The 11,553-nt window shown below is 46.1% G+C and overlaps 1 protein-coding gene across 3 annotated transcripts; it reads left to right on the top strand.

Annotated features, from left to right (window-relative positions):
* The first annotated feature begins 43 nt into the window (after positions 1 to 43).
* plvapb (plasmalemma vesicle associated protein b) lies at positions 44 to 11,130 on the top strand. Of its 3 annotated transcripts, none has more exons than XR_008761900.1 (6): positions 44 to 5,684; positions 5,984 to 6,089; positions 6,245 to 6,666; positions 7,060 to 7,356; positions 9,616 to 9,683; positions 10,901 to 11,130. XR_008761900.1 is itself a non-coding variant. In XM_055943743.1 (6 exons), the coding sequence occupies exons 1-6, from the start codon at positions 5,295 to 5,297 to the stop codon at positions 9,622 to 9,624; spliced, it is 1,329 nt and encodes a 442-aa protein (XP_055799718.1). In that variant the 5' UTR covers positions 44 to 5,294; the 3' UTR covers positions 9,625 to 11,130. The 3 variants fall into 3 exon arrangements, 2 of the variants coding, with proteins under 2 accessions (XP_055799718.1, XP_055799717.1); XM_055943743.1 differs by adding an exon at positions 9,278 to 9,382 and having other exon boundaries at positions 9,616 to 11,130; XM_055943742.1 differs by having other exon boundaries at positions 9,616 to 11,130.
* The last annotated feature ends 423 nt before the right edge of the window (positions 11,131 to 11,553 follow it).

Below are 11,553 nucleotides of genomic sequence, written 5' to 3'. Positions count from 1 at the left end.
ATGTATATGTGTCCTTTAGGAAGTTTAGTCAAGCAATAGTTGACAACCCCGTACTCGTGGGGCTACAGTCTCTTTTTAATGTTTCACTATACTGCTTTGTAGGGGTATCTATTGAGATTAGAGATCCAGGTATAATTAAATATTTTTTCTTTTAAAGGCAAGGATAAACATCCCTCAAGGACCAGTATTATTTTAGAGTTACGGAGCCAAAGGCAGCTTTGACTGTTTTTGTTTCAGAGATGTCAGTCCCTCTGACCTGTATCTTATAACACTTCAAAATATATCATGTTTTTATAAGCATCTCCTATCTTGAGAGGTTATGGCTTCAAAAAACAACATCACAAATCACAGCCTCTCTAAAAATGGATTTAAGAACCGAAATCAAATATGTCAGTAGCCACCTGCTGGGCACACCCTGGTTCAATCATTGTAATTTGTCAACGTATTATGACCAGGAATCAGGGCCTAAAACAACCTTTTTTGTTTTCCAAGCACTGGCAGGTAGATATATTTTTTTTATCTACCAGCCACTATAATCTACCAGACACTATAATCTACCAGACACTATAATCTACCAGACACTATAATCTACCGGCCACTAATCTACCAGACACTATAATCTACCAGCCACTATAATCTACCAGACACTATAATCTATCAGACACTATAATCTACCAGACACTATAATCTACCGGCCACTAATCTACCAGACACTATAATCTACCGGACACTATAATCTACCGGACACTATAATCTACCAGACACTATAATCTACCAGACACTATAATCTACCAGGCACTGTAATCTACCAGACACTATAATCTACCGGACACTATAATCTACCGGACACTATAATCTACCAGACACTATAATCTACCAGACACTATAATCTACCAGACACTATAATCTACCAGACACTGTAATCTACCAGACACTGTAATCTACCAGACACTGTAATCTACCAGCCACTATAATCTACCAGCCACTATAATCTACCAGCCACTATAATCTACCAGCCACTATAATCTACCAGCCACTATAATCTACCAGCCACTATAATCTACCAGCCACTATAATCTACCAGTCACTATAATCTACCAGCCACTATAATCTACCAGACACTATAATCTACCAGACACTATAATCTACCAGACACTATAATCTACCGGCCACTAATCTACCGGCCACTATAATCTACCAGACACTATAATCTACCAGACATTATAATCTATCAAACAATATAATCTATCAGACACTATAATCTACCAGACACTATAATCTACCGGCCACTAATCTACCAGACACTATAATCTATCAGACACTATAATCTACCAGACAATATAATCTACCAGCCACTAATCTATCAGACACTATAATCTACCGGCCACTATAATCTACCAGACACTATAATCTACCAGACACTATAATCTACCGGCCACTAATCTACCAGACACTATAATCTACCGGCCACTATAATCTACCAGACACTATAATCTACCGGCCACTAATCTACCAGACACTATAATCTACCGGCCACTAATCTACCAGACACTATAATCTACCGGCCACTAATCTACCAGACACTATAATCTACCGGCCACTAATCTATCAGACACTATAATCTACCAGACACTATAATCTACCGGACACTATAATCTACCGGCCACTAATCTACCAGACACTATAATCTACCAGACACTATAATCTACCAGACACTATAATCTACCAGACACTATAATCTACCAGACACTATAATCTACCGGCCACTAATCTACCAGCCACTATAATCTACCAGCCAAAATATTTGTTTCCACCATAATTACACCAAAAAATAGATGAGCACGCTTAGCAATGTTTCTAAAACATGAAATGTATTACTAGTAAGAAGTGATGTGGTATATTGCTCGATTTTAATCTAATATTCTGTGATCTGAGTCTTCTAACCAAAATATCACAGACAAAATGTTTCGGCTGCTGCTTTGAGCCAGCAGTATACCGCCCTGCACCCCACTGCTGGCTGGCCTCTGAAGCTAAGGTTGGTCCTGGATGGGAGACCAGATGCTGCTGGAGGGCCAACAGGAGGCACTGTTTCTTTCCTCTGGTCTAAAACAAATTTCCAAATGCCCCAGGGCAGTGATTTGGGACATTGCCCTGTGTAGGGTGCTGTCTTTCGGATTAGACGTTAAACAGGTGTCCTGACTCTGTGGTCACTAAAGATCACATTGCACTTATCGTAAGAGTAGGGGTGTTAACCCTGGTGTCCTGGCTAAATTCCCAAATCTGGCCTTCATACCATCACGGTCACCTAATAATCCCCAGGTTACAATTGGCTGATTCATCCCCCCTCCTCTCCCCGTAACTATTCCCCAGGTCATTGCTGTAAAATGAGAATGTGTTCTCAGTCAACTTTACCTGGTTAAATAAAAAATGAAGGTTACCTTTGTAACAGGGCCACTGGAGTCATCCAGTGAGTCTCACTAGTAGAGGTCTCTCAAACATTGATTTGTTCTCAAGCTAGGTTGCTTTTCAATGTAAATAGCCAAGAAACACAAGAACAAAGTCTCACTTTAGTAGACTTTCGAGTATATTAGACCCAAGTTTTATGCCTGTACGCAATTCTTCTAAAAACAAATCTTTCAGCCCTTCACTCACAGTGCTCACAGCAGCCCCCCAGACACACAAATGCTCTTCAATCATCTTGAAATAACATATACTTAAACACTGGAAATCAACCAATCAACCAAAGGTCAAATGTTTTATTATCTAAATGTTGAAAGTGCGTGGGCAACAGAGAGAAACACAATTGTGCAGTTTGAGGCCATTTGGCAGAGAGGAGATGGGGGGGTGTGAGTAGGTGGGTCTGGGCAGGGTTATGTGCATGTAGGTGTGCATCTGTATGTTGTAGTTTGTATGTGTATGTTTTATATTGTACAATATTTTAACAATCGTACAAAAATATATTACATAACAGAAATTCCAGTAACTTCTGATTAAATATAGAAAATCACATTTTGGAGTAAAACGCCATGCTATCATGCTAAACAACCCACATGCCAAATTCCTGATCACATCATTCCATCCACAAATGAATGAACAATGTGATCCACACATGCAGATGCTATTTCCTGTTCCCCAGGCAGCACACAGACGCAGGGGCAGCTACGATAGAGGAGTTAACAGAACAACAATAAGGAACTGTCCTCCTCTCAGGGATCATAAAATAACAACTATTCCCCACAGTGCTGCACGGGCCACGTCCACATCTGGTGTTTGGGAGGGGTGAGAGAGGTCTGACTGTGAGAAGCCTGGGCTGGTGTTTGGGAGGGGTGAGAGAAGTCTGACTGTGAGAAGCCTGGCCTGGTGTCTGGGAGGGATGAGAGAGGTCTGACTGTGAGAAGTCTGGGCTGGTGTCTAGGAGGGGTGAGAGAGGTCTGACTGTGAGAAGCCTGGGCTGATGTCTAGGAGGGATGAGAGAGGTCTGACTGTGAGAAGCCTGGGCTGGTGTCTAGGAGGGATGAGAGAGGTCTGACTGTGAGAAGTCTGGGCTGGTGTCTAGGAGGGGTGAGAGAGGTCTGACTGTGAGAAGTCTGGGCTGGTGTCTAGGAGGGATGAGAGAGGTCTGACTGTGAGAAGCCTGGGCTGGTGTCTGTGAGGGGTGAGAGAGGTCTGACTGTGAGAAGCCTGGGCTGGTGTCTAGGAGGGATGAGAGAGGTCTGACTGTGAGAAGCCTGGGCTGGTGTCTAGGAGGGATGAGAGAGGTCTGACTGTGAGAAGTCTAGGCTGGTGTCTAGGAGGGATGAGAGAGGTCTGACTGTGAGAAGCCTGGGCTGGTGTCTGTGAGGGGTGAGAGAGGTCTGACTGTGAGAAGCCTGGGCTGGTGTCTGGGAGGGATGAGAGAGATCTGTCTGTGAGAAGCCTGGGCTGGTGTCTAGGAGGGATGAGAGAGGTCTGACTGTGAGAAGCCTGGGCTGGTGTCTAGGAGGGATGAGAGAGGTCTGACTGTGAGAAGCCTGGGCTGATGTCTGGCAGGGATGAGAGAGGTCTGACTGTGAGAAGCCTGGGCTGGTGTCTGGGAGGGATGAGAGAGGTCTGACTGTGAGAAGCCTGGGCTGGTGTCTGGGAGGGATTAGAGAGGTCTGACTGTGAGAAGCCTGGGCTGGTGTCTGTGAGGGGTGAGAGAGGTCTGACTGTGAGAAGCCTGGGCTGGTGTCTAGGAAGGATGAGAGAGGTCTGACTGTGAGAAGCCTGGGCTGGTGTCTAGGAAGGATGAGAGAGGTCTGACTGTGAGAAGCCTGGGCTGGTGTCTAGGAGGGATGAGAGAGGTCTGACTGTGAGAAGCCTGGGCTGGTGTCTAGGAGGGATGAGAGAGGTCTGACTGTGAGAAGCCTGGGCTGGTGTCTAGGAGGGATGAGAGAGGTCTGACTGTGAGAAGCCTGGGCTGGTGTCTAGGAGTGATGAGAGAGGTCTGACTGTGAGAAGCCTGAGCTGGTGTCTAGGAGGGGTGAGAGAGGTCTGACTGTGAGAAGCCTGGGCTGGTGTCTAGGAGGGATGAGAGAGGTCTGACTGTGAGAAGCCTGGGCTGGTGTCTAGGATGCAATGTATCAACATGTTATCTCAGCCTCATTTCTAATATTTGTTTTTGTAATGCTTTTTATTTTCAAATTAAACGACGGGTATCTCAGCTCCTATTGGGTTGACATTATAAAACAATAAGATAGATGTTCACACTAACATACCAAGATGATCAGTCCTTCAGCCATGCTCCATCTGCAAATAACTCATGACATTACTGTATGGATTGGCTATGTCTATGTACATTGTCGTTTTAGTTCAATATATTTGATATGATATTCTGTGATGATAGTCTCTGACAGTTGTAGGAGGGCTGTGCAGTGCTAGCAATGTGAAAGTGATGTCAGCCCAGACGTCCCTGCTGACCGCAGCGCAGGGTGAAGTTATGATAACCTCTGGAGCGGAGCGCTGGCTGGGCCGGGCTACCCAGGGGCCAGGGGAGGGCCAGGAAGGAGTCACAGCGTAGGAAGTGTGCCTCAGCGTTTATAAACATGGTCCTCAGGGTCACCCTTTACATAGATACAGGACTACTGACAAAGAGAATTTGACTCTGGTTCGTTTTAAACTTTAGTAACCTAAGAGATTACTCATTTTGAGGCTTCAGCACTTTGTGAGAGAGCACCAAGAGAGCTTTTGAGGGAGGGAAATTCCCCTGAGAAACCAAAGAGACCTCCATTGACTTTTCAATACCCTCGTCTTGACCACACCGACATCCAGCAGAGATGTACAGCAGCAACAGCTACTCACAGGCCAAGTTTGGCCTGGAGGCCAAGGACATTCACAAGCCAAAGGGAAAGAGCTGCGGCTATTACATGAGGGTGGTCTTCTTCTTCTCCTCTCTGATCCAGTCCCTCATCATCGTGAGCCTGGTGCTGTTCCTGGTCTACGGCCAGCCAGAGAAGTCTGCTGAAGAGAGGAGAGTAGAGGAGCTGGAGCAGAGTTTGAACAGGATCAGCGAGAACAACATTAACCTGAGGAAGGATAAAGCTGACCTGGGAGCTGCGCTGGGGGCCAGGAAGGCTGAGAAGACAGCCCTGGAGGGAGAGGTGGCCGTGCTGAAGAAAGCAGCTAATGCCTCCGGGGAGCAGATCAAAGCCCTCATACTGAAAGCGGTGAGGAGATGGGACTGTAACATTATGATGCAATATAAATAGATACTAGCTCATCTTTTGTTCATTTTGAAATTGTGAGCTGACGTACAGCACTAGAAGCATTTAGTGTGCAGGAATTATTTTGGCATTAAATCTGAGAAATAATTAATATACAGAGAAAATGTTTTTGCACTTACATGACTATAATGCAAGGATATCTACACACTAACGTTTCTCCCAAAAAGTGACAGTTTACTTCAATTAGAGGAGCATAGCTAACATTAATGAAGACCAAACCTGACACTTTCTTTCCTCCACAGAACCAGTGTGAAGCAGACAAGAAGAAAATAGAGATGAGCCGTGCTACCCATGTCCGGGTTCCCACCACCTCTTTTCAAAACCCTTTCATCGCCGCTACTGCTAACAGTACGTTACTATTGTCCCTTTGTCACTCAGGCTTAGGCAGTGCGTTCTATTCTAATACTGTGATAGAGACATGACACAGTGACACAGTACATTGACCCAAACATTTCAATCTAATAACAAGTAACACTTTCTGCTGTAATATCTTTTCTCCTCAGCTGAGGTAAAAACCCTCCAGTCTCTGACCTCCCAGCAGGCAGCAATGATCAAACTGATCAAAGCCAACTTCACCCAGACCAGCCAGTACATCCGCATCGAGAGGGACAATGCCATCAAGGACCGTGACGCCCACAACCTTGAGAACATCTCTTTGCGGAGGGAGAACAACAACCTGAAGGAACACCTGACACTCTACACCCAGAAGTGTAAAGAGGACTTTGCCAAGTCTCTGGAGGGGATCCAAATGGTGACCAGTAACTTCCTGGTGCGCATCGACAACCTGTTCCCCCACTCCATGACCTTTCACCTGACCTGCGAGAAGCAGACAGAGCAGATGTTGAACATCAGGGCCAGATGCTCCAACCTGTCTAAAGAGGTGGAGGACAAGTTCCAGAAATATCTGGACAACGTGGGGAACAAGGTATGTAGAGTACACCAGACCTGGGTCAAATATATATATGTAACATACTTTGAAAGTATTGGTATGTTCAATTTAGCTTGGAGCTTACAGGTTAGCCAGTGTCCCAGTCTGTTTCTGCTTTACCCAACTGCCTACAGTATCAATCAATTAATCAATAAAAGTATATTTGCATATCGCTTTCTACAAACAAACATACAGCAACCTGGCTCTGTAGAGCATCTTAATTAAACATAATATAGTGACCTTAAGCCAACACCTAGCGACCTTGTCAAGAGGTTCGGACCTCTTAGCGTAACAGTTAAGGTGTTGGCTTGACAGTCGATGGACCCGGGTTCAAGTCCCGGTTGGGGATACCCCAAGAATTTGCTACAATATGTTATCATCTTCATCCAGGTGGCAAACATCCAGGCCCAGTCCAGTAGCCTGGAGGTCCAGAACAGCCATCTGACTCTTGACCTCCAGCAGTGTCGTCAAAACCGCAGCGTGACAGCGGCGGAGGGCAGCAGGCTGCTGCTAGAGATCCGGGAGAACCACGACAGGCAGGTAGAGACCCTGCTGAAGGAACAGAACCGGCTGAGGGAGGAGAAGAGCCTGCAGGGAGAGAGACTGGTTCTGAAGGAGGCTGAGGTCAAAACACTCAACGGGAATGTCGAGTCACTCACCAGCGCTCTAACCAACTGTAACCCAAAGGTAAGAGAATAATAATTGCGCACACTACCAGAACTGTAAATAACTTTAGATAGCAAGCAGATCCAACCAAAGAAGCGTGTTATCAGTGGGGACCCTATGGTATGAGTGAACTACATTACCAGCACACTACAACCCTACGTTAGCAGTTGAGCAATGTAACCCAAGGAAACACTGTGACCCTACCAACCTCTGGAATGTGATTTGTGGCCTTCAATAATGGTTGTCCCGGTGCATAGCTGAGGAGAAAGACTCAGTCAGCATAATAGTGGTGTCGAGGGGGAACACAGGAAGAGACAGACAGACTAGATAAATGAAGGGATGGATGGACAATAACAGCCACAAGTCAGGAGGAGGAAGCAAAGTTTGACCGATGGTTTGTCGGTAGCTACGGGCTACGGAGGTCTCATGCCGATAAAGAAATTCACTGTTTCAAGTGTGTCTGTGTGCATTTTTTATATATTTTTGTATTATGACGAGGTCCATAAAGTGTTGGGGATCAGGAGGATCTGCTGTAAAACTCAATCCATTTGTGATGCTTTGTCTGTAATGCAACTCGCCGGCCCAAAGCCTACTGGACTGATTTCAGCCTTGAAGGTGGGGCCATCAATGCAACTCGCCGACCCAAAGCCTACTGGACTGATGTCAGCCTTGAAGGGGGGGCCATCAATGCAACTCGCCGGCCCAAAGCCTACTGGACTGATGTCAGCCTTGAAGGGGGGGCCATCAATGGAACTCGCCGGCCCAAAGCCTACTGGACTGATGTCAGCCTTGAAGGGGGGGCCATCAATGGAACTCGCCGGCCCAAAGCCTACTGGACTGATGTCAGCCTTGAAGGGGGGGCCATCAATGCAACTTGCCGGCCCAAAGCCTACTGAACTGATGTCAGCCTTGAAGGGGGGGGGGCCATCAATGGAACTCGCCGGCCCAAAGCCTACTGGACTGATGTCAGCCTTGAAGGGGGGGCCATCAATGCAACTTGCCGGCCCAAAGCCTACTGAACTGATGTCAGCCTTGAAGGGGGGGCCATCAATGGAACTCGCCGGCCCAAAGCCTACTGGACTGATGTCAGCCTTGAAGGGGGGGGGGGCCATCAATGCAACTTGCCGACCCAAAGCCTACTGGACTGATGTCAGCCTTGAAGGTGGGGCCATCAATGCAACTCGCCGACCCAAAGCCTACTGGACTGATGTCAGCTTTGAAGGGGGGGGCCATCAATGGAACTCGCCGGCCCAAAGCCTACTGGACTGTCAGCCTTGAAGGGGGGGCCATCAATGCAACTCGCCGGCCCAAAGCCTACTGGACTGATGTCAGCCTTGAAGGAGGGGCCATCAATGCAACTCGCCGGCCCAAAGCCTACTGGACTGATGTCAGCCTTGAAGGGGGGGCCATCAATGGAACTCGCCGGCCCAAAGCCTACTGGACTGATGTCAGCCTTGAAGGGGGGGGGGGGCATCAATGCAACTTGCCGACCCAAAGCCTACTGGACTGATGTCAGCCTTGAAGGGGGGGCCATCAATGCAACTCGCCGACCCAAAGCCTACTGGACTGATGTCAGCTTTGAAGGGGGGGCCATCAATGGAACTCGCCGGCCCAAAGCCTACTGGACTGATGTCAGCCTTGAAGGGGGGGCCATCAATGGAACTCGCCGGCCCAAAGCCTACTGGACTGATGTCAGCCTTGAAGGGGGGGCCATCAATGGAACTCGCCGGCCCAAAGCCTACTGAACTGATGTCAGCCTTGAAGGGGGGGGGGGGGGCATCAATGGAACTCGCCGGCCCAAAGCCTACTGGACTGATGTCAGCCTTGAAGGTGGGGCCATCAATGCAACTCGCCGACCCAAAGCCTTGAAGGGGGGGGAGGGGGGGGGGCATCAATGCAACTCGCTGGCCCAAAACCTACTGGACTGATGTCAGCCTTGAAGGGGGGGCCATCAATGCAACTCGCCGGCTCAAAGCCTACTGGACTGATGTCAGCCTTGAAGGGGGGGCCATCCATTGCAGCACCAGTGATCAGTAAACCCCACTTGGTACATACAAACCCCTGACTCTCATCGTCACTGGTGTTACACTCACTGTCAACTGCAGATTTTAAAGGGTCAATAAATAATTCATTACATGTTCAAAAGATCAGTTTGAGCTGATACTGATCTCCTAATGCTAGACGTTAGTAACGATAAATCCAGTTTAGGTATTAACATGGAATCAATCGGACACCACATTGTAATCATGTTACTGATGGAGGCTATGTTTGTTCCTTCAGGTGAGGTGAGGAGAGACGGGTGTGAGGAAGATGCCCCACTCATACAGCTCTACCTAGGCCATGACAGAGTGAGACAATGAAAGCACTTACTGTTATGGTCCCTGGAGAATTGGGCGTGGTGCCTTTCAGTGATCAATGTGTGCTCTTAGACCTTAAAATGTCCATGTGTAAATACTGCAGACACACTATAGGTTGTATCTACTGTTCTACATCATGTACACTGAACAAAAATATCCTTGCAACATGTGAAGGTGTTGGTGCCATTTTTCATGAGCTGAAATAAAAGATCTCAGAAATGTTCCATATGCACAAAAAAATGTATTTCTCTCAAATTGTGCACAAATTGGTTTACATCCGTGTTAGTGAGCATTTCTCATTTGCCAAAATAATCCATACAACTGACAGGTGTGGCATATCAAGAAGTTGATTAAACAACATGATCATTACACAGGTGCACCTTGTGCTGTGGACAATAAAAGGCCACTCTAAAATGTGCAGTTTTGTCACACAACACAATCCCAAGTTTTGAGGGAGCGTGCAATTTGCATGCTGACTGCAGGAATGTCCACTGGAGCTGTTGCCAGAGAATTGAATGGTAATTTGTCTACCATAAGCCACTTCCAACGTCATTTGATCGAATTTGGCAGTACATCCAACCGGCCTCACAACCGCAGACCACGTGTAACCACGGCAGCCCAGGACCTTTACATCTAGCTTCTTCAAGGGATCCGCTGAGGAGTATTTCTGTGGGGAAAAACTCATTCTGATTGGCTAGGCCTGGCTCCCCAGTGAGTGGACCTGTCTTCCAAATGGGTGGGCCTATGCCCTCCCAGGCCGACCTATGGCTGTGCCCTTGCCCAGTCATGAAATCCATAGATTAGGGCCTAATGAATATTCCTTCTATGAAGTGTAACTCAGTAAAATCGTAGAAATTGTTGCATGTTGCGGTTATATTTTTGTTCAGTCTAAAAACGGTATCTACAAATGTACACTGAGTGGACAAAATATTATGAACACCTGCTCTTTCCATGACGTAGACTGACCAGGTGAATCCAGGTGAAAGCTATGATTCCTTATTGATGTCACTTGTTAAATCCACTTCAATCAATGTAGATGAAGGGGAGGAGACATGTTACCTTCAACTCAATATCAGGACGGTGTCCTTAATGTTTTGTACACTGTGTATACAGTACATATCGCTTTTAAATGTAATTAATTTAATAATTAATTTAATAGGATTGACTTTATCCTTGTAATTCCACTTGTATTTGATTGCTGAGTTTAGGATGGGAATTCACCGTCTACTGGAAGTCACCGTCTACTGGAAGTCACCGTCTACTGCGAAAAGCGTTTGTGTTCTCCTTTTACTTTATACTCAGGCTAAAGAAAAATAAATGTGTACAAATAAAGTTAATGTGATTTTCTAAGACGCTATTCAATTTTTATTAAATGTTTCTGAAAGTGTGTTGGTTTTGAGAAAATAAAAGTTTGAATTTGCAGTTCTTCAAAAAATAATCTTCCTCTTTGAATGTGAGTGATCTTTGTGATACACGAGTAATCCTCACCACCAGTTTAGGAACCGCAGCAGTTTCCACTAACGTTGGGTCCTTTGTGAAAAACATATTATAATTTTTTTGTTGCAAATTTCAAAGAATAGTGGAAGAATTGGAGAGAAAATAATGTCTATAGCCTTGTTATGCAATATGAAGTCTGTAAATAGCTCCACATGGGAAAACTGTTATCACAGCTAGTATAACAGAGGTGAAATCCCATGATGGCTATGTCTATACACATATCCGTAATCCATGCATAATGTATCTACTTCCTGGTCTGGGGTGGTTATATATTCATACATAATGTATCTACATCCTGGTCTGGGGTGTCTATATATCCATACATAATGTATCTATATCCTGGTCTGGGGTGTCTATATATCCA

The sequence above is a fragment of the Salvelinus fontinalis genome, chromosome 14 (assembly GCF_029448725.1).
Source record: "Salvelinus fontinalis isolate EN_2023a chromosome 14, ASM2944872v1, whole genome shotgun sequence".
Classification (NCBI taxonomy): Eukaryota; Metazoa; Chordata; class Actinopteri; order Salmoniformes; family Salmonidae; genus Salvelinus; species Salvelinus fontinalis.
Note: the sequence above shows the minus strand (reverse complement) of the source record. Positions and strands in the feature narration are given on the sequence as shown.